The sequence below is a fragment of the Vanessa cardui genome, chromosome 12 (genome assembly GCF_905220365.1).
Source record: "Vanessa cardui chromosome 12, ilVanCard2.1, whole genome shotgun sequence".
NCBI lineage: Eukaryota > Metazoa > Arthropoda > Insecta > Lepidoptera > Nymphalidae > Vanessa > Vanessa cardui.
This window is the reverse complement of record NC_061134.1, coordinates 7,261,346-7,283,928: the sequence shown is the minus strand read 5'-3', so window position 1 is coordinate 7,283,928 and position 22,583 is coordinate 7,261,346. Positions and strand designations below refer to the sequence as shown.

Below are 22,583 nucleotides of genomic sequence, written 5' to 3'. Positions count from 1 at the left end.
ACTCAGACGGCTTACAAAAATCTCTACCACCAAGAAAGTAGAATTCATAAAACGTGCAAGACAATAAAAAATAAAAATCTATTTAAGATTATTTTATTATTAATTAATAAATTTAACGTAGAGGTGCTCGCTTTCGGTACAAAGATTGTCGTTCGAATTTTGCTCACGTAGTTAAGAGTTGATCGTTAGGTTTTAGTCATAAAAAAGTATAAGCCTATGTTCTAGCTTGATTTCTCGTAGAGACCCTGGGGCTGTCGCGCAAATAAAGTCTTGGTTACAGCTACACGCTAGGATTATATTCATGTTCACTCTAACGTTCCTAGGTAGATGCGTAAAGCCTTTGGTCAAGCACCTGAACTATCTCTAGAAACTTAAATGTAGTCAATATAACTCTAGCTGCAAATTATCGTAATCGTAATATTTATTGGAAAATAAAACAAACATATCTTTTAGTGTTCATTAACACAATATTTATTTGATGAATACATTTATTAAAATTCTTATTCAATAATTATATCGATTTAAATTGTTATAAAAATTATGATTTAACTCACAAAATCATTAAAACCTTCAATAAGGTATAAATGTATAAAATAATCGTTTTATTTATCCTCTGGACGGAATTAGATCACTTATTTCAGATAAAATAAAATTAGTAAAGCTCTATGACTTTTTACATGAAGCAACTAACATTAAATTAACAATAAAATGTTAACGAATGCAGTTAATGACAAACTTAACCTAGTGTGATGCGAATTAACATTTCAGTCTATGTGACACAAACATGTTATATGAAGAATATGGCAAAATTAAATTTATATCGTTCACGTTAATTAATAATCTCTAACTTTTTCAGTCACCTTATAATTACTTCTTCTTCGCTCAGAGTAAAGAGGCGCGGCTCCGTTCCTTGAATCGAAGCCGTGCGTGTTGCGTACACCGTTCTCATAGTACTTGACTGCGGGGGGCTCCTTGTAGCCCCGACTCTTTGTCACCGAGTTCACTTCCCTAGACTCGATAATCTCCTTCGAGCGCCCGTCTCTGGACGGTATAATCTTTTTACTAACCGTTTCGACGGTATCGGTGACGCTGGGCCGTTCCGGATCGCCCGAACGCGTTGTGTATCGATAAGTTTCAGAGAAATTGTCACTACTGTTACTTTCCCGCCGATTTACTGGCGACTTTATTCTTGTCTCTAAACGTGATACGAAGGGGCTCGTCTCCCTGTTCAATGAATCAGTTTTATACAATGGTATTTTTCGTTCCTCCGATACCCGTTCCTTGTAATGAGGCGAGGGGGTGCCGTATCTCGATGATAATCTACTGCCGTCGGATTCGTCGTCCGCGTGTAACGTTTGATACAACTCAGGAGCTCTTTCGCGGAGTCCTTTGAGAAATATCTTTTTTTTATCTGTTTCATCGTACGATTTATTATACCCGTTCGTGTGGCCATTACTTATCGGTGTCGTCTTGCCGTATCGTGCGCCAAACAATCCGTCACGTCTACGCTCGGTTTCGCGAGAAACCGCATCGGCTAGATCACGCTGGCTGCGATTGATTATCGACACGATTCCTGGGCTCTTCAGCTGCTCCGGTGTTTCATCGAGCCGGCTCAAGTGGGGATTTGATTTATACATCGTAGAATAGTTTCGGCTCATTCCTGTGACGTAACGTGGATGGGTCTCCTGTTCGGGAGCTCCCATAGCAAAACTCTTACTTCTGTTTAGACCTTTGTAGGTCCGCGCCGGTTTTGGTGGACCAGTCGTATATCCGTTTACTTTTCCTTCAGGCGACGATGAAACGTTATTCGGTATATTAATGGCACTAGTAGACCGTTTGTTGGACGTGAGCCGTTGCCAGTACTTACTGGAGCTTGGCTTCTCGGTGGTTTTCTCTTTACGGTCGTGTAATTTCCTCGGTAGTGTTTGGGCACTGCGTGTGTAATCTTCCTCAGCTACACCGTTAGGGTTCAACCTGCTCGTGGAGTGACTGAAGCGGCCGAGAGTGCTCGAGTACTGGCCCCTGTAATGTCATAAAACAATCGTTCATTAAGATTTTATTTGAATATCGTGATCAAAAGACAAGACGACCCACGCACATTCATTGTTGTCTCTTGTATCATAAAAACATGTAATCTTGTGTTTTAAAACGTAATTGGTTTCAATGGAGATTCTCTACCCACACGACTAACGGCCGGGCTTTGTTTACGTGTGATAAAATGCCGGCAAATCAGCTTGTTACTCAAGCAAACTAAAGATACATATCAAGACATGTTACTAAGATACATAAGCGAAAAAAATACGGTCATTAGACTCGAATATTAAGAATTCATTCGTGACAAACGCAACCAATTTTAAGTGTCATTTTTTGTAAGACTTCAAACGTTACAACACAACTATATAAAACGACCAGGAAACTGTACAATTTACATGTACATTTTTGTTGTAAACTAATTTACATTAAGCGCCATCTAAAACACCTGTTTAGTTCATAATGAGTCATTTTTTCATTACCGACCAATAGTTCGTGTTAACTGACTGTTTCACCAGACAAATACGACTGACTCAACGTTTGTAGGCTAAATAAGGGCTGTTTTGTCGAGAAACCACGTTTATCCATAATTGGTAAAACCATGGACAACTGCAGAATTAAATGGCAAGATATGTATGCCGGAAAATATCGCCTCAACTTGACGGAGGTAAAACAATGATTTGATTGATTTAAAAGGTAATGTTTTTAATATTTCGAATACCATTTAATCGGCAATATTTACGGACTTGAAACGAGAAGCCAATTTATTTTTATCAACTATAAATACATACTAAATACACTGAAAGTATCTTAATAGACAAGTCTTATATATAAAAATTCGAATATGATTGAGTGCATACCAACAAATAAAAACCCATTCAGTGATTATATCCTTTGTAACTTTTTTTGTACACGATTTATTTCAGACCACATTTGGTTAGAATATTTGAAGGCGAATAAAGCACTTAGGAATACAAATGTTTACTATATTTTATGCTGGTTACTTTTCGTGACTTTTCATGCAGTTTAATTAATTATATACAGAGTGTTACTTGATTTTCTTTTGTTACAATCTACGTTCAAAAGCGGTACTGCATCATATGAATTAATAACCGAAAAGGGCTATGGAAAAGTCGGCAAGCACCAGTGAATTTTGAGCTTAGTTCGAGTTTATAATTTATCTCATGCTGGGCGGTGAAGGAAAACATCGCATTGGAGTAGCGTGGTGGAATATGCTCCAAACCTTCTCCTCATAGTGAGAGGAGCTCAGCAGTGAGAAATGTACATGCTGTTTATGGACATAATATATGTATGTAAATATTATCAACTTTGTTATGTTAATAACAAAACAGTCACTAGCTTTCTCCCTATAGTGGTCTGAAGATCCAGTTAAATTTCAATTTCCTTAAACGATTTTCGAATATGGATAAAAACAGATTAATTAGTATGCAAGTTGGTCAGCAGTTTCGAAATAAGCAACTTTTGAAAGTGTGCAAATTACGTTTTGTTATATATTTACATAATATATTTTCCATAACAGAATGACAGTTTTCCGGTATTTACGTTACGGTTATACTAAGTAGGAATGTGTATAATTTCATAGTGAAATATAACAAAGGTACGCGTTACGTATGTATAAGCATGGTTTTATTTAATTTCACCTGCTTGTGTGCGGTTTTGTAACTTAACTTGGAAATATAGATCAGTTTAAATATAAATTTTTTTTCTTACTTTTAGTTTTTCTTTTAGTTTTTCTTTCTTTGTCTTAAGATTGTTAAAACCTATTCTAATAATAGTAGGAAAGGCAGCTATGAAATAGACATAATTTGTCATCTATATTAATCAATTGACATTACAGAACGATGTTCATTATATTCGAATGGAATGTTACTTTATTAATCAAGAAATGTTTGTAGTGCATAAAACCGGGCTATAAGCTAATCGTATGTTATACATATATCTAAGCTTCGTTTACATTTTTCCTTCTTTGATTGGTTAAAAATTATATTCGTTTTTAAAACGTGGTATTTTGGGTTACGATTTAAACCATGGAACGCAATTTGTTAAAATATATTATTTATAAAAACAATATTCTAATTTTAAATGGAATGAATGATTGTTTTATCTCATAAATTTTAAATACCGAGCATAAAGTTTAAGTTACTTATATATAATTGTAAACAACTACGTCGTTGTGGTGATTATAAATTGTAATATACATTACAATAGCAAGAATGTAACCACAAGGAAAAATTCGCGAAACCACATCTTATCGTTCGATCTTCCGCCTACACTATTTTTATAATTTTCAAAAATATTTTATTTAACTACCGGCTTTTCTTGATTTTCTAAAACTTAAAATTTCACATCACTATGCATACGTATACCATTAAAATATTAAACATTGCACAAACTATTTATTACCCTCGTTGTGATCCTCACTTGCTGTATACTATGATTAACACGGCATAACAATTTTCGCAGCAGTTTTTGAGATTACTTAAAACACGAATAGCGACAAACATGTCACGTGACTCAATTTATAATATTACTAAGAGAATCAAAAAATCTTTATAGAAGTATTATGTTTTATATATTTCACATTTACCTGAGACTTTACTATTATATACAAGTTCCTTGTCAATACTAAAGATACATTGCATTGATATAAATTGCAACCTTGTATGAAACTAGTTATAAATTCATAATTTATTGTGACAATTTATAAATCAGCGATTACTTTCATAAACGTGAAACCCGCAGTATCTACGAGTAACAATAAATTGATTCTATAGAACGTATTTAAAATTGAAATATTAATATTATTAAAGTTGTATTTTTTTTATAGGACCATTTATTGAAAAGTACAAAGATGTGAAATATTTCTGCCAGTATTCATTAATTAAATATAATTTAATAACAATAATAATTTATGATAAACAATTTTAGATACAGTAAAAACATTTCATGTAATCGTTTTCTTTACTGTGATGATAATAATTAATTTAACAGATAAATAAACCATTGTATTTCGAATATTTAAATATCGAATAGTTTTTGTTTTTTTTTACGATTACTTTTTGATAAAGAACATGGAAAATGTGTATAACAACAGGTGGACGCTAAGAATAATAAGTAAAAAGTATGTATGTAATAATATAAGAAGAAAACAAAAGATTACAGTGTATTGATTTGATTCGTTGTAGCGACAATGATTTCCTCTGTTGCTTTATATTAATGACTACCTTATTGAAAACATAGTAAAAAAATTTAACATTATTAATTACGAAATTTTTCGGCCCATAACTTTATGATAATTTCAAAACAAGAAGCAATAATTAAATATTATGCATGGTTTCATATCAGTGTAGGAGGTGGCATGGATCTTTGTAGGACAAGATTCTATTTAAGGTTGAGATAATAAACAAGTGGGCATTGTTAATAAAAATCTAATGCTTGTTAACACTGCTTTGTGAAGTATATATTAATGACTCTAATAAATTAATTGGTATGTAAACTCTTTGTACGTTTTTAGTTGAAATTTGTAATTAAAATTGTCATACCTTTCACGGTGGTCACGGCTGTCAACAGCTGCGGCTCGTCTCGGACTGCCCTCGTACTTGTGTTCTCGGCCGTAGATGCTGGGCGCGAAAGGGTCCTCTCCGAGGTAGTACCGGTGCGGGGGGCCGTTTGGAGGCGCCAGTTCGCCGCCGTACTGTTTATATGTGCGCGAAGAATGTTCCGGCGACGGCGTGCGTGAATTGCGCCACCGGGACCGTCGTTCTGCGGACGCTGAACGAATCTTCCCAACGAGTTTCCTAATCGAGTTACCGATAGCCGAGCCGACCGATTTCCGTGCCGGTGAAGGACGACGTCCATTATCCGCGAAACGAGTCTTTTGATTTTGTTTACGTTCGTCCCGGTCACGTCGGCGCGGCGGGGTCCTGTCTCTGTCCGAACTCCCTCTACGGTCTCGAGGGGGTGAGTAATCAGGAGGAGGTTCTGCGGCAGCTTCTTCGCGACTATCCCTTGATCGACCCGAATTATCGTTACGAGACGAACTCCTGTAACCACTGTCATATCGATGGTCTTCTGAAATCCTGTGTTTCGTTTGACGTTTTCGTTCTGGTGCGATTGGTGGCCGATAATCATCTTCAATTGAGGGCTCTCGGAATGAGCGATCTGTTTCTAGTGGTCGAAAAGGTGATCCACGAGGCGGACTGTGCATTGTCGAAGACGAAACATAAGCAGAGTCATCGCGTGATGGTGGATGACGCCTGATGAGGGGTGATGTTCTCCCTTGTGGCGAATCACGCTTACTATATACATGTCTCGGTGAGGAATCATTCAAGCGATCGTTACTAGCATATGGAGACCGCACGACCGGCGGCGACGGAGATGAACTACGTGGCTCCGGCATTCTCGGTTTACTGGCACGCCGCTGAGACCAATCTGCTACACCTTTGAAATATCCTCCGGTCCTATTTACTGTTACGACTGGTCGTTCATCAGATGGTGTTGACGATTTTGTCTTGCGGAGTACTCGATCTCCATACACAGGCGCCGGTGGCACGGATGATGATGTTTTACCGTAGTATCCTTCGTCGTCCGGTTTGGTTTTCACATAGTAACCGGGTACAGGTGGCTCTTCTATTTCTTCAGCAATGGAGTCATGGGAGGAGCGGGATTCACTGCCAAAGTGACTCTCGAGCCACTTAGATGTTTCTTTCTTGCGGGTCTCTTCCTCTATGTCGATATTCAGGGGACGTTTCGCGTATTCTTTTTCCTGTTCTGAAAAATGATAGCGCGTTAGTAAAAAACGAAAGCGACGTGCTCGCGTCGAGTTTCACGGTTGAGTGATTGAGCCGCACCTCGCCTCATCGCACATGCTATGGCGTAATCATAAGTCAATAAGTTTGCCAAACTACTGAAGGTCAATGCGAGATGCAAACAACCGAGACATTTTACTTAACCGCCACGAGACAGTAGTGCGGTAAATCATACGTTGCATGATAATTTGTAGGTCATTCTGCCTAGGGATATTACGCGCTCAAATTATATACTTTTGCAAATATATTTTTTATGATTTAAACAGTGTACTTCTGACTACTTAAATATAGGTTTTAATTAAAGCTTAGTTAAAAAATATAAAGAAACAGTCTGTAAATGTTTCACAACTGGCATGTATCCTTCTTGTATTTTTAAGAGGTTTGGCACTAACTCCGTCATTTTGCTCTTATGTGGTTTGGGCACATATGACACAAGTTTCAAGATGTTACCTCATTAAGATTACATAATTAATTATAATCACTTTGTCTACGAAAATTCCTGAATTTCAACTGGTTCTTACTTATTCCGATTACTGAACAATTTGTATATAACTATGTATACAAATGCTGTAATTGTATAATTATTGACAAACTTTCGTAAAATGTGGTTTTAAAAACCTGCAACAATAATAGTATCCCGTATTCCGCAATGATTGGCTATCGAGACGAACAAGTTACGATTATTACGACATTTATAACTTGACATGCATCTTCATATATTAATCAATTACGTAAAGATTAATTTAAATTGGTTTTAATATAGATATCTCATATTAAATGATTCTTATTTCCGTTGTTAGTAAATAAACTGGTTTCAGATTTAGGATTGCCTCTCAACATATGTAACGTAAATCCGTTGAATGTTAATCGTTTTGATGGATTTGTTAATTAATGTAATCTATGTCAGTTATGTCCGGATACAATTCGGTATATATGGCGAAGTGAATGCAGTTGATATCAATACGAATTTACTACATAAAGACGTTAATAAAGTTCATTTTGACTAAGCTATTTTATTCTTGTTACATTTCATTTTTTTAATGTAAATGAATTAAACGGAGGTCTCTGTTCCTTGTATGGAGTTTATTCCATTACGTTACTCGATGGTATATGGATATGTGACAGATCGCCATACAATACATACCTACAGGTTTTCTTACCGACCACGAAATAAATTACAAAAACAAAGCACGTGAAAATCAAAAGAGATTTGTTGGTAAGTGATCACTACACTCATAGATATTGGCGTTGCAAGAAATATTAACTACACCTTACATCGATGGTGATCTCAATCTAATGCACAGAACCCTATCACGAACTACGTACCAGCCCTGCTTTGAACATACAACCTTCGATTAAAAATCGGGTGTTATCATAGCGCTATCTAGGCAATAGTTAGTTAAAACACAAATAAAATCAATTTTACCTTTGACTAAATATTTTTATAGAAAAGATACAGTACTGCCAAAATATTTAATTAACAAATACACATGTTTTTTGTCTTGGCAACATTAGTACGCAGCACAAAAAAGAACACAATTTTCAAATTAAGAACGGTCTTTGAGGTTAAAGGAAAATGTTAAAATTAAAACTGTTTACGTTTTTTTTCAAAAGCGCACATTAAACACTAGACACAGGTACATTCTGCCACAAACTTTTCTAATTGAACATGCCAGAGTGACCTCAGACCTCGGCGTAGGCCCAACGATTGACCATATATGGTGCTTGATGGACACGGCCCAATTTGACCAGTTCTAGGCTAAACGTCCACTAGATAGTGATCTTATAAAATATATATATTTTTATAATAATCAAGATATGCTAGAAATTAAATGAACAACTTCAAAATATAGGACTAAGCTATTATCGTTTAAGGAGTAATCTTTATATACAATCTTATTTTTTATGATGTTAATATTCAAGTTACTAATTTTAATCTGCATTATTATTAATATTATATATTTGAAAGTAACTCTGTCTGTCTGTCGCGACCAAACCGCTTAACCAATTTTGATGAAATTTGGTATGAAGCAAACTTGAACTCTGAGAAAGGACATGGGCTACTCATTATGTCTAACACATGAATACCAACAGCCTAAAAAGTAAGCGAAGCCACAGGCGACTAGTTAATAATAAATGAGTTTTCTTTATTCGTAATGTGTAAACGAAAAGACTACTACACCAATATAAATAAAATGCAATACGCATTTTGTAGTAATAATTATATTATTTATATAAGAAGTTTTGCTTCGCGATTTCACCTGCAAAATTTAATTGACTATTGAAATGAAGCGGCAGCTTCATGCTTTTGTAAGATATAAATCAACAATCACAGAACAGAATGATAGTACATTCCTTTTTATGTTTCAACACTCGCATCTTTTACTTTCATTATTAATCTTTTGAAAGTAACAAAGAATAGTCAAATGTAATATTTCGGTTGTGGAGCGATACAATGCTATAATGCTCTGTGATTAACAAGCATTAAAGCTTGAAAACACAACTGCCTGTTTTTTCAAAGAGCTTTTGTTTTTGGTTCGTTTTCGTATTAATAGTATCGAGGTATCTTAATGGAGATATTTTCATCGATTCTTAATCTTAAGTAAAATCTTATTGGTATGGATTACCAACTTTTTTAGGTGTAAAATTATATGACTCTATGTACGTATATATGTCATAATGTAAAAGAGTTAAATAGTTTCGTACGGGTGAACAGTTATTGTTTTACTATTAGGTGGACGGGTTATTATTTATTGCTTTTTCCGACATATTTAACAATTGTCGTTCTATTGCAACTTATTAACACAAAAACCTGAACAAATTATATACCTTAACCTTCTGTACGAATCCCTCTACCTATTGGTGAAAACCTTATGAAAATCCGTTCAGTAGTTATGGAGATTATATTCAGACTATGTTTTATAATATGTAGTGCTAAACACGTGATAACTCGAAAGTGGTTCACTTTTGGATTATGCATATGGGGGTTAAAATTATTGCAAATAGTCACCCCTATCACCTCTTAACGAATATACGTCGAATTACAAATAATCCTGTACATGTTATTTAGGGATTGACACAGAAAATATACCGTCAGAAAAACACCACTGACTAAATAAAGAATAAAAAAAACATTCTTTTTTAAAAATTAATAAAAAATAAACAAAATGTAATTAATAAGCTCGTCTTTCGAATTTTAAGCGATGTAACGATTGAGTTATCTCGCTTCTTACATCAGAACGTTCGATCAACAATGAACCGAAGGCGATCAATTAATCATATTTACTCATTAACAGTGAACAAATCTATTGTGAAGCAAGGTCGTATGTACCGACGTTTTACCTGGACGAGTAGTCATTGTGACTACAATACGCGTTACTTGAACATACATGCATAATTCAATACTTACATAGTTAAAACTTAAAAACACGAGAATTATGTATGATACTAGAAATGACATAAATTTTATTGATTTTTGTATTATATAATTATGCCAAAATTTCAATAGAACTATGTTGTTATCAAATAACAATCTTAGTATTTGGTAGAGTTTTGACTTTATCCTGATGATCATTGTCATTTTTTAAAAATAGTATTTAAAAATTGCTATAACAAATGATACTTTAATTTTTTATCTGAAAGTTTTAATATTTATTTAGAACAATAAAAAATAAACAGCATTAAACAATTGATTCTGTTGCCTGCCACTTCCAGTATAATTTATGCTTAAAATAAAACCGATAGCTTCGTTCACAGCTTGACAGTTTACATGAATTAACTCGTTTTGGTTAAAACATGTCGAGAAGCAGAATTTGTTTAAACATTATAAGGAGTTCCTTCTTTTCTGTATAATGACTTACTACCAGACATTTTTATTGTAGTAACTTATATAGTGTTTTTTATTAACGTTAATAATATCCCTCAAAACTTAAAAAAAAAATTAATGTTGACAATTATTTTTGTATTCAAATGGTAACACCATAAAACATGCACTAAAACAAGTTAGTACGTATAATATTATAATATTATTACAATAATTATTATTAAGACGAGAATCTAATTTAAACAAAAATATATTCTACAACTACTACATCTCTTAATCAAGATATAAGTCGTAGCGTCCAAAATACCTCTTAATAAATTTATTGTTAAAGATAAAAAAGGTAAAATCACGTATTTTCCTGTGTATGTCTGTACACGTATCAAACGCTATTTTAATATTAACGAGTCTCTATAGAACAGCTCGTCCGTGTACGTCACAGGTGCGATCCTATGTGTCAACTATGACGTCACCGTCACTAGCACGAAAATAAATTCATTTATATTGTTAGTAACAGCCCGTAAATTTCCCACTGCTTGTCTAAGACCTCCTCTCCTACTATTATACTATATATTATTTATATTGTTAGCGATCTATAAAAAATGAGTTAGGGTCGAAATATATAACATTGTACAAAAATATCTGTCTTTCTCAAATATCGAAATATTGACATTGTCTTGAGCGAAAACCGTAACGGCTTATATTGTTTTGGTTCGACATTTGAATTCAGAATGAACAGATACTTCAATAAACTAGCTACTATGTAATAACATTATTAAAAAACATGCTTTTATATTTAAGTCCAAATAAAATTATAAATATTTTATTAATATCCTAGCAAATTAAAGAGTCGTCAATACACATCGAATGTATATTACCTCATCTAGCTTCTCGTTTATTCATAAAAACGGCAATTGATATAATATGTATAACACTAATCGTGTCTATATTTGTCCTCTAATAATAAACCATAGCAGTCATGACAAAGTAATGCGTATTATTCTAATGTATGCGAAACAATTCGCGACAGCGGCCTGCCTTAAATGGTGCTAGAACATGCCAGTGGGCAGATATCAAATACCTGTCTAACTATAATTTAATTTGGTTATCTATAATATGCCAAAAATATATTATTATAATGAAATATTACATGTTATAAATATTATAATAAACGATTAAAATTATGTGTTTTATCTAATTCAAAAACGTCTGGATATCGTTTGCGATGCCAAATGCGCTTGTTTTGATATCTTCCGGTATCATGATACTTATTATACTCGTTAAACAATTTAGATTATATGAGAAGTAACTTAGCGTTTATAAAGAAAGTCTAAGTGCCTCGTTGGTATAGCAGCAAGATAAAGTAGGGGCGGATACTTTATCATCTGGATTAGCTACATCCGTGGTGGTAGGGCTTTATGCAAGCTCGCCTGGGTAGGTACCACCCACTCATCAGATATTCTACCGCTAAACAACAGTACCCAGTATTGTTGCGTTCCGGTTTGAAGGGTGAGTGAGCCAGTGTAACTATAGGCACAAGGGACAAAGCATCTTAGTTCCCAAGGTTGGTGGCGCATTGACGATGTAAGGAAAATTTTTATAATATCCGGCTAGGCATGTCATATGCCACTCCACCTGATGGTAAGTGGAAATGGAATCCAAACGCGAAGAAGACTAGTACGCACAGCACTAGTCACCTTCACCAATATTTCTTACAGCGTCATTGTCTACGGGTGATGGTGACCATTTATCATCAGATGGCCCTTCCGCCACCCTATTCCTTAAAAAAAATCTTGGTTTAGGTTAAGAAAATTTGCTAAGCCATTTCCATTTTTCCATTTAAGAATAAACCCGAAATAACCTCAAAACGAAGCATTTGTGACGGAGTGGGATTTTAACTTTGCTTTATAGGAACTTTTATTCTGCGTAATATATAAGTACGTATTTAATAATAAGTATATTTATTTTATTATATATGCTACATTAATTTAACAATATTCTCATATCGATTGATAGCATTCCAGTATGTGCAGTCTGAAACCACTGTCATAAAGTTTAGCCCGGAGCTCTATACTTTAACTCTAGTAGTATTAGGAATGCGATAAAGTATAGTAAGAACCTTTAGTAATTGGTTCTATTTTATTATATTTATATAGTTTTCTCTCTTTTGCCTGTACAAATAAATGATTATATATTTTTTATACAAAATGAAGAATATCCAACTAAAATACAAGATATATATATAGCATAAGAATTCATTGAGCTGAGATGGCCCAGTGGTTAGAACGCGTGCATCTTAACCGATGATTGCGGGTTCAAACCCAAGCAAGCACCACTATATGTATGTGCTTAATTTGTGTTTATAATTCATCTCTTGCTCGGCGGTGAAGGAAAACATCTTGAGGAAACCTGCACGTGTCTAATTTCATCGAAATTCGGCCACATGTGCATTCCACCAACCCGCATTGAATAAACCCTCTCCTTAATGAAAGAGGAGGCCTTATCTCAGCAGTTGGAAATGTACGGGCTGTTACTTTACTTTACTTAAGAATTAATTGTGTATTTATACCGACAGACCAAGACGTTCGAGGCAAAACGTTTGAAATCGGTCACAATGACGAATAGCCATGCAAAATGCCGACAACTGTATATGTTCAGGAATGTCGTATAATTATTTAATTCTATTTAAATTATGCACAGATAATGGTGTCAATGTCGGAGTACCTACATCAGCATTAGTCACATATGTACACGAGTTTTTTAAATCTTTCCGGTGGCGATTTGACCTAAAGAATTATAAGAGGAATAAGGTAAGTCGTTGACACATCTTGGGCCTTTTAAAATGTCTTACATGTATTTCATTCAAGTATCATTCTCTCATAATCATCATTGTAATCTATCATCACCATATAATATAGGTATAATTCTCTAAGTCCATCCTATAATAATCAGGTTCTATTAAATACTACTTACAATTATATTGATTTATTATAGGTAAGTATTTATAATATTTTAAATTGAAATCATATATATATATATATACAATAAAATAACGAAGTATAATCATTGATATAATATCAACAGCTAAATAGTAGATATTTCTTCTCGCATTTGGTTAAAGTACTGTAGGATAAAAAGTGTGGGAGCCTGAAACATGAAGGCTTAAGTTGCTTCAATAATTTGCTACATAAGACTGATATGAATATAGTAATTTTCATAAAAGTGTTCTATGGGTTTTAAATTTACTATTAGAAAGTAAACTTAGTGGAAATATATATTTGATTTGACTAACTTTAATTTATCATTAAAAAATCAATGAATACTATTAAAATTTTTGCTCTAAATATAAATCAACCATCAATTTAGTCATCCGTTTTCTTAGCGATATAATTAAATTAATACAGATATATAGTTCTTTATAAAAATATTTCTACGCCATCTAGTGTCAAAATTATAAATTAACATGAACGTGAAAATATGTTAACGCCACCTATCGCTACGTAGTTGTACTAATAAATCAATAGTTTCACTACTCACCACTATGGCGTAGACGGCGTTGACGACGCATTCTCACGGATAAACTTTCCCAATCGTCGTCCATATTTGGTTGACCTTCCTTCTCAACTGAAACAAAAATACGAGAAATATAGTAATATATTTTTATTTTAACATAAAATAAATTAAATGAAGTCTGAATTTCATAAAATAGCTTATTAATAATATTTAAAGACATACTTGCTTGTTATCAAAATGAAATCAATTTAAAACACATTTACTTACGATATTCGACGATAGAGTAAATTAAAATTAAAAAATTTATATTGCATATAAAGTATACCAATTTATATAATTCGTTTAGAGTGATTTAAAATAAAAAAATGCATTTGATAAAACCATCAGAAGCAATGAAATAATAAAAAAAAACATCTATCATTTACTCTTACGTTATACTAGAATTATATAAAATAAACATAATACGAATTACATTTTTAATGAAATTCACTGCAAGATTTAATAGAGCAAAGTGACCTTTGCAACTTTTAAAAAGTAACATAAAAAACGAATGTAAATATAATAGAAATTATTATTATATAAGATACATTATCAAGTCATCTACCACCATACCTTCTTCGGTGCGCGTCCGCGAGTGCACTTGTGTCGCCACGCGCAGTCCACCCGCCATGTGGTCAGTGGACTGCTCTAAGTCAACGCGCTTACGTCGCTCCGTGCCACCAGTTTCTTCCACAAGGCTCTCGTTACTTGCTAATGATTTCGCCTAGAAATAAAAAATAGAACACATTTAAAAAAGCCTAGTAATAAAATACGTAGCTACCTATGTAATATTATTACGCATTGAATAAGCATACCTCGTCTTTCCCAAGTTCCTCGTCACAAAGTCTTTCTTGTTCTTTCGTATGCCTCGTTTCCGTCACAATCGTTCCATCTGGACGTAACGCTCGCAGCTCCTCCTAAACACGTTACATATTTTAATTTTATAAACCTTAAAATTATAACATTAAGTCCTTAAATATAAACACATATGAGTAAAAATAGTTATTGTAAAAAATCTTGACCGCGTGCCCAGAGGATCAGAATTGCAAATGATATTTTAAATCAGAGTAATTCATGGTAATATTGTCTTTTTTGAGATTTTAGTTCGAATTTCAAAATTTCTCACACACTATAATTATTATTTAAGACGATAAAAGAAATGTACCAACGCATAAAGGGCAACAATAATACTAACGCATATTTCTACTGATTATTATATACTATTTTTGTATTTGAAATAAACACAAATAATGAATGTAACTTTAATTTGAGAAAAATAAACCCAATTACGGTATAAAACAATAGTCATATATTCCAAAGTCCCGTTGTGATATTGCAGAAACCGATCACAAAATTTTGATCCGATGCTCTACTTTAAGCGTACTGTTATTCGAATAAATGAATTTAAAATATTTTTTGAAGCTAATGTGTATTTCACATGATAAATAATTACTTAATTTCTACATCAAGCAAAATTACCGCTTTTGAAAACAAATGTTATATAAATCCATTTGAAATATATTCGAATTATAATAATAAATTGCGTATCTTATATACGCAGTTTATTATTATAACGAAACATTTACGCTTGCTCTATTAATTATTATGATCGTAATATTATCTGTATTTTAACATGCCATACTAATATAATATACAACATAAAACTAAAGCATAAGCTATTTCGAAATAGTACTTGACTACAAAAAGAGTTAATTATTGTTTTTGGTAACATTTTCTTTTGCCTGTTCTTCTCAGGTCTGAGCCTTTACTTTCCGTACCGGTGATAGGTGATTTTTCATGACAATCAATGAGTAGTAATGCCAACACATTGAATAAAGATTTTTGAGTATGAGTTATAAATAAAACGGCTATTGAATTGATTGAACACTCCAGTCGATACGAAATAACAGAAAACTTTATGTTGAATGACATTATTTTATCATTGCCAACAAACACAATTGGCCAAAAGTGTCATATATACAACAATTCCCTTCTTTTTAAACTAGCGACTAGTCTCGGCTTCACACAGGTGCTATAATAAAGATAATTGTATAATACAAAGATTATACACATACGAATAAAACTCAGATAAGCAACTCTACCAATGAAAATATTAGATCACCACTTCTGAGATTCCCGCAACATACAGACAAACAAATCACCTTGTTATGTTAGTAAAGATAGACTTGTTTACCGTATCATCAGTAGTGATGGTCGTATTGAAGGCAACGGTGTCCTTCACGAGCGTGGGTCCCCTTGGCACCAAAGCCAACTGGTTCTCCGTCTGCGTCTTCAGAGCATCGCGAATGTCTTCTTCGCTCGTCCCATTAACAGCTGTTATAAGTGCCTGTAACAATAAAACAATTTAAATGAGATTTATGTAATAATTACCCTTTAATTTTATTCCAGTGCTGAATACACGTTTGGCAGATTTTTAAGGAAAACTTCAGTTTACCCGAGTTTGAACTCATTGGCTATCTCATCTTCTGAAGTATCTCAAGTCATAAAAAAATATTGTATTTATAAAAGGCTGCTAATGTCCAGCATATAGTACGACTCAACTTAGATGTGGCATCGGCAAAATTAGTAAAACCGATCGCATCCGAATTGAGTACGCTAGCCCAAATTATTAATATTTATTTCTCATGGGAATATGATCTTTACACAAACGTAATAAGCTGTAATATCATATGACCTAATATATTCGTCAATTTGACACGCTGATTTACATGCACTTGTTTTCTCGGGTTGAACTGACGCGAGAATCTATAGCGACGAATAGCGTCGAATGGCGCCATAGGAAGCTATTTCTATTGGTTGTGTGATTTGGCAGTAATCGGTTTTATATTCATTTCAATGCATTTTCCGATGCTACATCTAATTTGAGTCGTACTTTACGCTAGAATGTATCTTTTTTTAAATTGACAATAAACTGAAGCGATTTACGTCAAACTATTGTCTGTGCTCAAATGTAAGTAGGTATACCATTTGTCATGGTGTTTGGTTGAATGATATTGAAGGTGAAGTAACATCTAATGGCAAGTTTCAACTAAATATACCGTATAATACCTACGTATTACTAAGTAAACGCCCATCCCTATAATAATCATAGGAATTTACACGTTTCAAACATTTGCGTATACAACTTTTATTTCCTCAAAACAAAAGAAAGACGATTAAAAACAAACAGAGGAGAAAAAGGCAGTAACTGTATTATTGTGTTTACATAGATAAGACATAAATATCATATTTCAAAGCATCAGTAACTATTACATATTCCTGTGGTAGGATAAATGAGCCAATGTAAGCTCGAGTACAAAGAACCTATCTGAGGTACCATTAGCTATTGATACTACTTATAGTGACAATGTTGACGAGCAGTGAGCAAACACCATTTCCAATTTTTTAAAAGGACTATTTATATTTTATATTATAAAATGTAACTAACTAAAATAGTTGCCTCTTTGATTTGACAGTCTTATCATAGCAGTCCTCGGAGCCCTACATTATTTCTTTTTTTTTGTACCGAAACAGTTACAAAAAATAACAAACTGTTTAAATGTCTTTCTGGTAGAAGGAATTTAAACATACCTGATATTATTCGAGACCGTAATACGAAACTGCATTAAAGGAATTTAAAATGTAGGTTACTTTAGATAGTGATACCTACTGGTCGCAAATATTACACTGACATAGAAAAAACCTCAGTGTCAAATATTAAGCGTAGAGCTACGTCATTATGCAATCTAATTCATACAACGACGATAGTAAATTTTATAAGAAAGCCGCGAAATACTGGGCTAATGTACCGGCAACAGTAGACGGAGTACTCGGAGGCTACGGCCACATTTCGGGCATTGACATCGACGGATCCAAAGTATTTTTAAACCACATACTATCTCTAGTTAATCCACCGAACAGAAAACTGGCCTTGGATTGCGGAGCCGGTATCGGAAGAGTGAGCAGGAATCTTTTAATGCCTTATTTCCTGAAGGTCGATTTAGTGGAACAAGACGAAAAGTTCATTAACACCGCGAAACAATTGATCGGTGAATACAACACTAAATTAGGTACACTGTACCAAATTGGTCTCCATCATTTCAAGCCACAAAAACAATATGACGTAATCTGGTGCCAGTGGGTCTTAGGGCATTTGAGTGATTACGATTTGATAAACTTTTTGGAGCGATGTAGCAACAATCTAGCAAGACACGGTGTTATTGTTGTAAAAGAGAACATATCTCCGTCAGGCGAAGTCGAATATGATGAAGAGGATTCTTCTGTAACACGCCCTTATAGATCAATGTTAAATATATTCGAGGAAGCGAATCTTTCTTTAATAAAAAGTGATTTACAAACTGGTTTCCCGGACGGTTTGTATCCCGTTCATATGTTTGCTCTTTCGCCATTAAAGTAGTTGATAAAATATAAAATACATCCGTTATTGCTCTGAATTTAACGATATTACCTAACAGTACATAATTATTCGAAACGGAAACCTATCAGTGATCAATCAAACTTTTTATGAACTTAAAAGACAAACACGCTTATGCAGAATAACAACGTATACGACAATTACTTCAGACAAATATTTATGACAGTACACATAACGATCATAAATAGTACAAACAGTAAAAATTAAGGCAATGAACAATTTCGTGTAAATTTACTTATGTATTGTATTTTTGTCTATGTGTGAGTGCTTGCAGGTGATTGTGTGTGTGTTTGGCTTGCTATTTATAATAATAATTTATGAATATTTTTTTCTAAGGATTAGTAAGAAAATATTTCAATAATTTTAAACTCAACAAAGTTTAACTAGATCTGAAGCGGAAGGTAGGAATTTCTATCACTGCACCATGTTTACAGTGAATGAGGTTTATCGTTGATGAAGTACAGGATCGTGGGCCGAATTCGTGATTCTACTGTTAATAACGTTGGATCTTGGACGTGCCGAGGCAGCTGTGATATTCGCAAGTGCATTCACCGTTTCAGTAGTTACGAAACACTTGCATCAGACTGAGCTTTGTTGGATTCGATTTAACTATTTTACCTTCTTCAAATATCTGCGAACATTTCTTACTCACATCGATATCGATACTTTAACATTATAAAACACTATTTATCACCTGTAGTTTCGTTCGTTCCTTCAAATGCTAGGTATAAAAAATACGCCTCGTACCAAATTTCATCAGGTCAACCGTTTGACCGTGAAAGAACGACAGTCAGGACAGTTACATTGAAACAAGTTCTTTCTTTGTTAAGCTCATTAGTTGTATCATACAATTTTTTAATTGATACAAATGAATGAAATATAATAAAATTGAATGAATTGAAAAAGGAATAGAATGAAACTAATTTTCAAAAGTAATTATAGGAATCATTATGTAACTATTTCATATGAGATATAAGAAATAGAAATTGTAAATACGTAATTAGAAATGATTGATCGCGCCGCTGTATTATTAGGGCACCATTATTAGTTAGTAATTTGCAATTACAGTTATTTAAAATACACATCAGTTCATTAATTATATCGAAGATTACATCGTGTAGTCCTTAATATGAAATTAAATGTGTCACAGATTATGAAAATAATTTACAGGAGTGTTTGTCAGTTTTTAAATATGTCAAACTAAACATTATGGATGCGTTCATTTTTTTAAGTTTAATTAAATACATATGTCATCCTTATTTCACGATTTATTTTACAAAAAGCCATCTGCCTTTTATATAGTTGTGTATTTTTTTTCATGTAATAATTTTTTGGTAAAATACCCATTTCATGTTGAGCCAAAAATGGACTTTATTTGTTTTTATATACGGTAAAATAGAAAGTTGCCATGAATTAAAAAAAAAGTTGGGTATGTTTATTATATCTGTTAGCGTTGCATAGAGAAGTGAAGTGTCACGTTGCGGTCCATTTGGAAACAAATATAAAATATTTCATATTACCGAAATCATAATACATAAGAAGTATAAAGACCATAATTTACTAAAGACAGCCACTGATAGGCTCTATTAACTAAATGCCTACTTCCTAACAGTTTACAGTATTTCCTTTATCCTTTATATAAATTAACTGAGTAATATAAATATAATATAATATTTATAAAAGTAAACAATATATAAAACGAGCTACAAAACATATCACGAATATGAGCTAATAAAATTATTTAATACAATAATCTCAAGTCGATATATATATTAAATATATATTATTTATATATAATAAAAGCAATATATCACTCACTGATAAATCACGGAATGCCGGAAACTATTTATAACACCTATAAACTTGAAATTGAAATTCACTAAGAACGGATTATAAGAAATTCTTCCTCTTAGGGGGTAGTTAGTTTGTATTTTGTAAATTTTGACCGTACTACACACTATAAAATATAAATACAACTTACGATAGAATCATTAAAAATAAATTTATTTTATTGTGATTTGATTTTATCTCCATTAGTTACGCCATCATTAACGATTTTAAATTAAGTAATCGAGGGTATTGCCCTGTGAAGTAATTACAGAGAATTCGCGGTCAGACAACATTATTCCAATATAATTGCCGCTCAACGCAAAAACAATAAAACAAAACTACATTCAATACAACTGTATCCAAGTGCTCGTTGAAATGGACTTGAGGTTTTCGAACTTTCCCTAACAATCGTTTTCTTCAGAAAATATAGATATTTCAAATATCGAATATGAGTTTCACTGATATTTTACATCGTATTTTTTTCTTTATTCAGATAGGTTAAGGTGAAAAGAATACGGAAAGTCTTTTTACACTCATGAACAACTAATAAAATAATTATAAACTACAATATATATAATAATTTAACCTCCTTTTAACTTGTTAATAAAAAGAAAAAATCTCTCAAATATTTTTTATTATATTATAGTAGTATTACAATTTTTACCAAGCAAGTTTTTTTTTTTTTAATTATTGTGTTTAAAAATTATCAAAGTTCGAATGTAGAATAATTTTAATATGTTTACAATAAAATGTATTCTCATACAACACACATTCAAACCATGTGAATGATAATGAAATCACCGAAATATGTTTAATTGACATGTTTTTTAAAAGGTTAACACAACAATGAGTCCTATTTCCCTGTTACTGTGAGATTTAGAAAGCATCGCGGGTCAGGTGAAATTTTATGACAAATTGTTTTTTTTTAAAAAACAATGCGCCAAAAACACAATCAGTGTGTGTTATAATTATACCTTCCAGGTTATCAATTATAAAATAATTTGTGGGATCTTTGATTGTTATTATTTGTGTATTCGTTCAGTTCAGACCATATATGATACAGTGATCAGAGTCCAACACAAGATAGCTTGTTTAAAGCCAAACATTTTAATACATAGTTTATTAACTAACATAAATTAGGAGGTAATTTGTAGTTAACAATTATGAATTACTATTTGGAATCATTATATGGAAAGATAACGGTTACACTATAAGATATAGGATCGAATTTTAGCGGAGACCTTTATGTAATATTACTTTAAATGTGTCATTAGTAAGAAAAAAAGATTTTTGCGAAATTTCACTTTTCTCTTATCATTTTAGCTTCTTAGCTTTCAACTTCATCCAGATTTTTAACGAACGAGCACACTGTCCGAATTATAATTAAGTATTGATGTGTCAATCAAAGATTGGCTAAAGAAAGGTTTTGAATGCATATAATATATAGATTTAATTAATTCACTGAATTCAAGACGTAAAAGTAATGTCATGGAACATGTCCCAGCAAAGTAACCGGTTGTCAACGCGGTACGTCTGCGCATATTTCGCCAAAGTCATCGAAACGAGACTGCCTGCCTAAAGTTTTTATGGATATCGTATTAATCTTTTCTTTACGTATTAATGTCACTTAGATAGTGTTCTATGAATGATAAGCATTCACGTGGACTTGAATCTAGAAATGCTAGCAGTATGATTATTTTAACGATCATAGCGAAATTATTTTACTTGGTGGTAGGGCCTTGTGCAAGCCCGTCTGGGTAGGTACCACCCACTCATCAGTTATTCTACCGCCAAATAACAGTACTCAGTATTGTTGTGTTCCGGTTTGAAGGGTGATTGAGCCAGAGTAACTACAGGCACAAGGGACATAACATCTTAGTTCTTACAGCTTCATTGTCTATGGGTAATGGTGACTAATTACCATCAGGTGGCCTATATGCTCGACCGCCAACATGTACCATAAAAAAAACGAAAATTAGCATCGATATTTGAGTTATTGAAGTAAAAAAGTAAAAACAGACGGAATACATTATGTTTTATTAAACAAAATATATTTTGTCTCTTGTCCACCAGCTAGAACCTCAAG

At 33.0% G+C, this 22,583-nt stretch overlaps 1 protein-coding gene across 6 annotated transcripts in view; it reads right to left on the bottom strand.

The window, feature by feature from the left end:
- Nucleotides 1-445: 445 nt before the first annotated feature.
- The window catches only part of LOC124534452 (zinc finger CCCH domain-containing protein 13), a 127,941-nt gene continuing 105,803 nt past the window's right edge, over nt 446-22,583 (bottom strand). For all 6 annotated transcript variants that reach the window (XM_047110341.1, XM_047110345.1, XM_047110344.1 and 3 more), the window contains 6 exons: nt 16,427-16,579; nt 15,048-15,149; nt 14,806-14,956; nt 14,218-14,304; nt 5,595-6,822; nt 446-2,022 (listed from right to left, as the gene is read on the bottom strand). In XM_047110341.1, the coding sequence (XP_046966297.1) occupies nt 834-2,022; nt 5,595-6,822; nt 14,218-14,304; nt 14,806-14,956; nt 15,048-15,149; nt 16,427-16,579 (2,910 nt within the window). In that variant the 3' untranslated portion in view covers nt 446-833. The remainder of the gene's footprint in view (nt 2,023-5,594; nt 6,823-14,217; nt 14,305-14,805; nt 14,957-15,047; nt 15,150-16,426; nt 16,580-22,583) is intronic.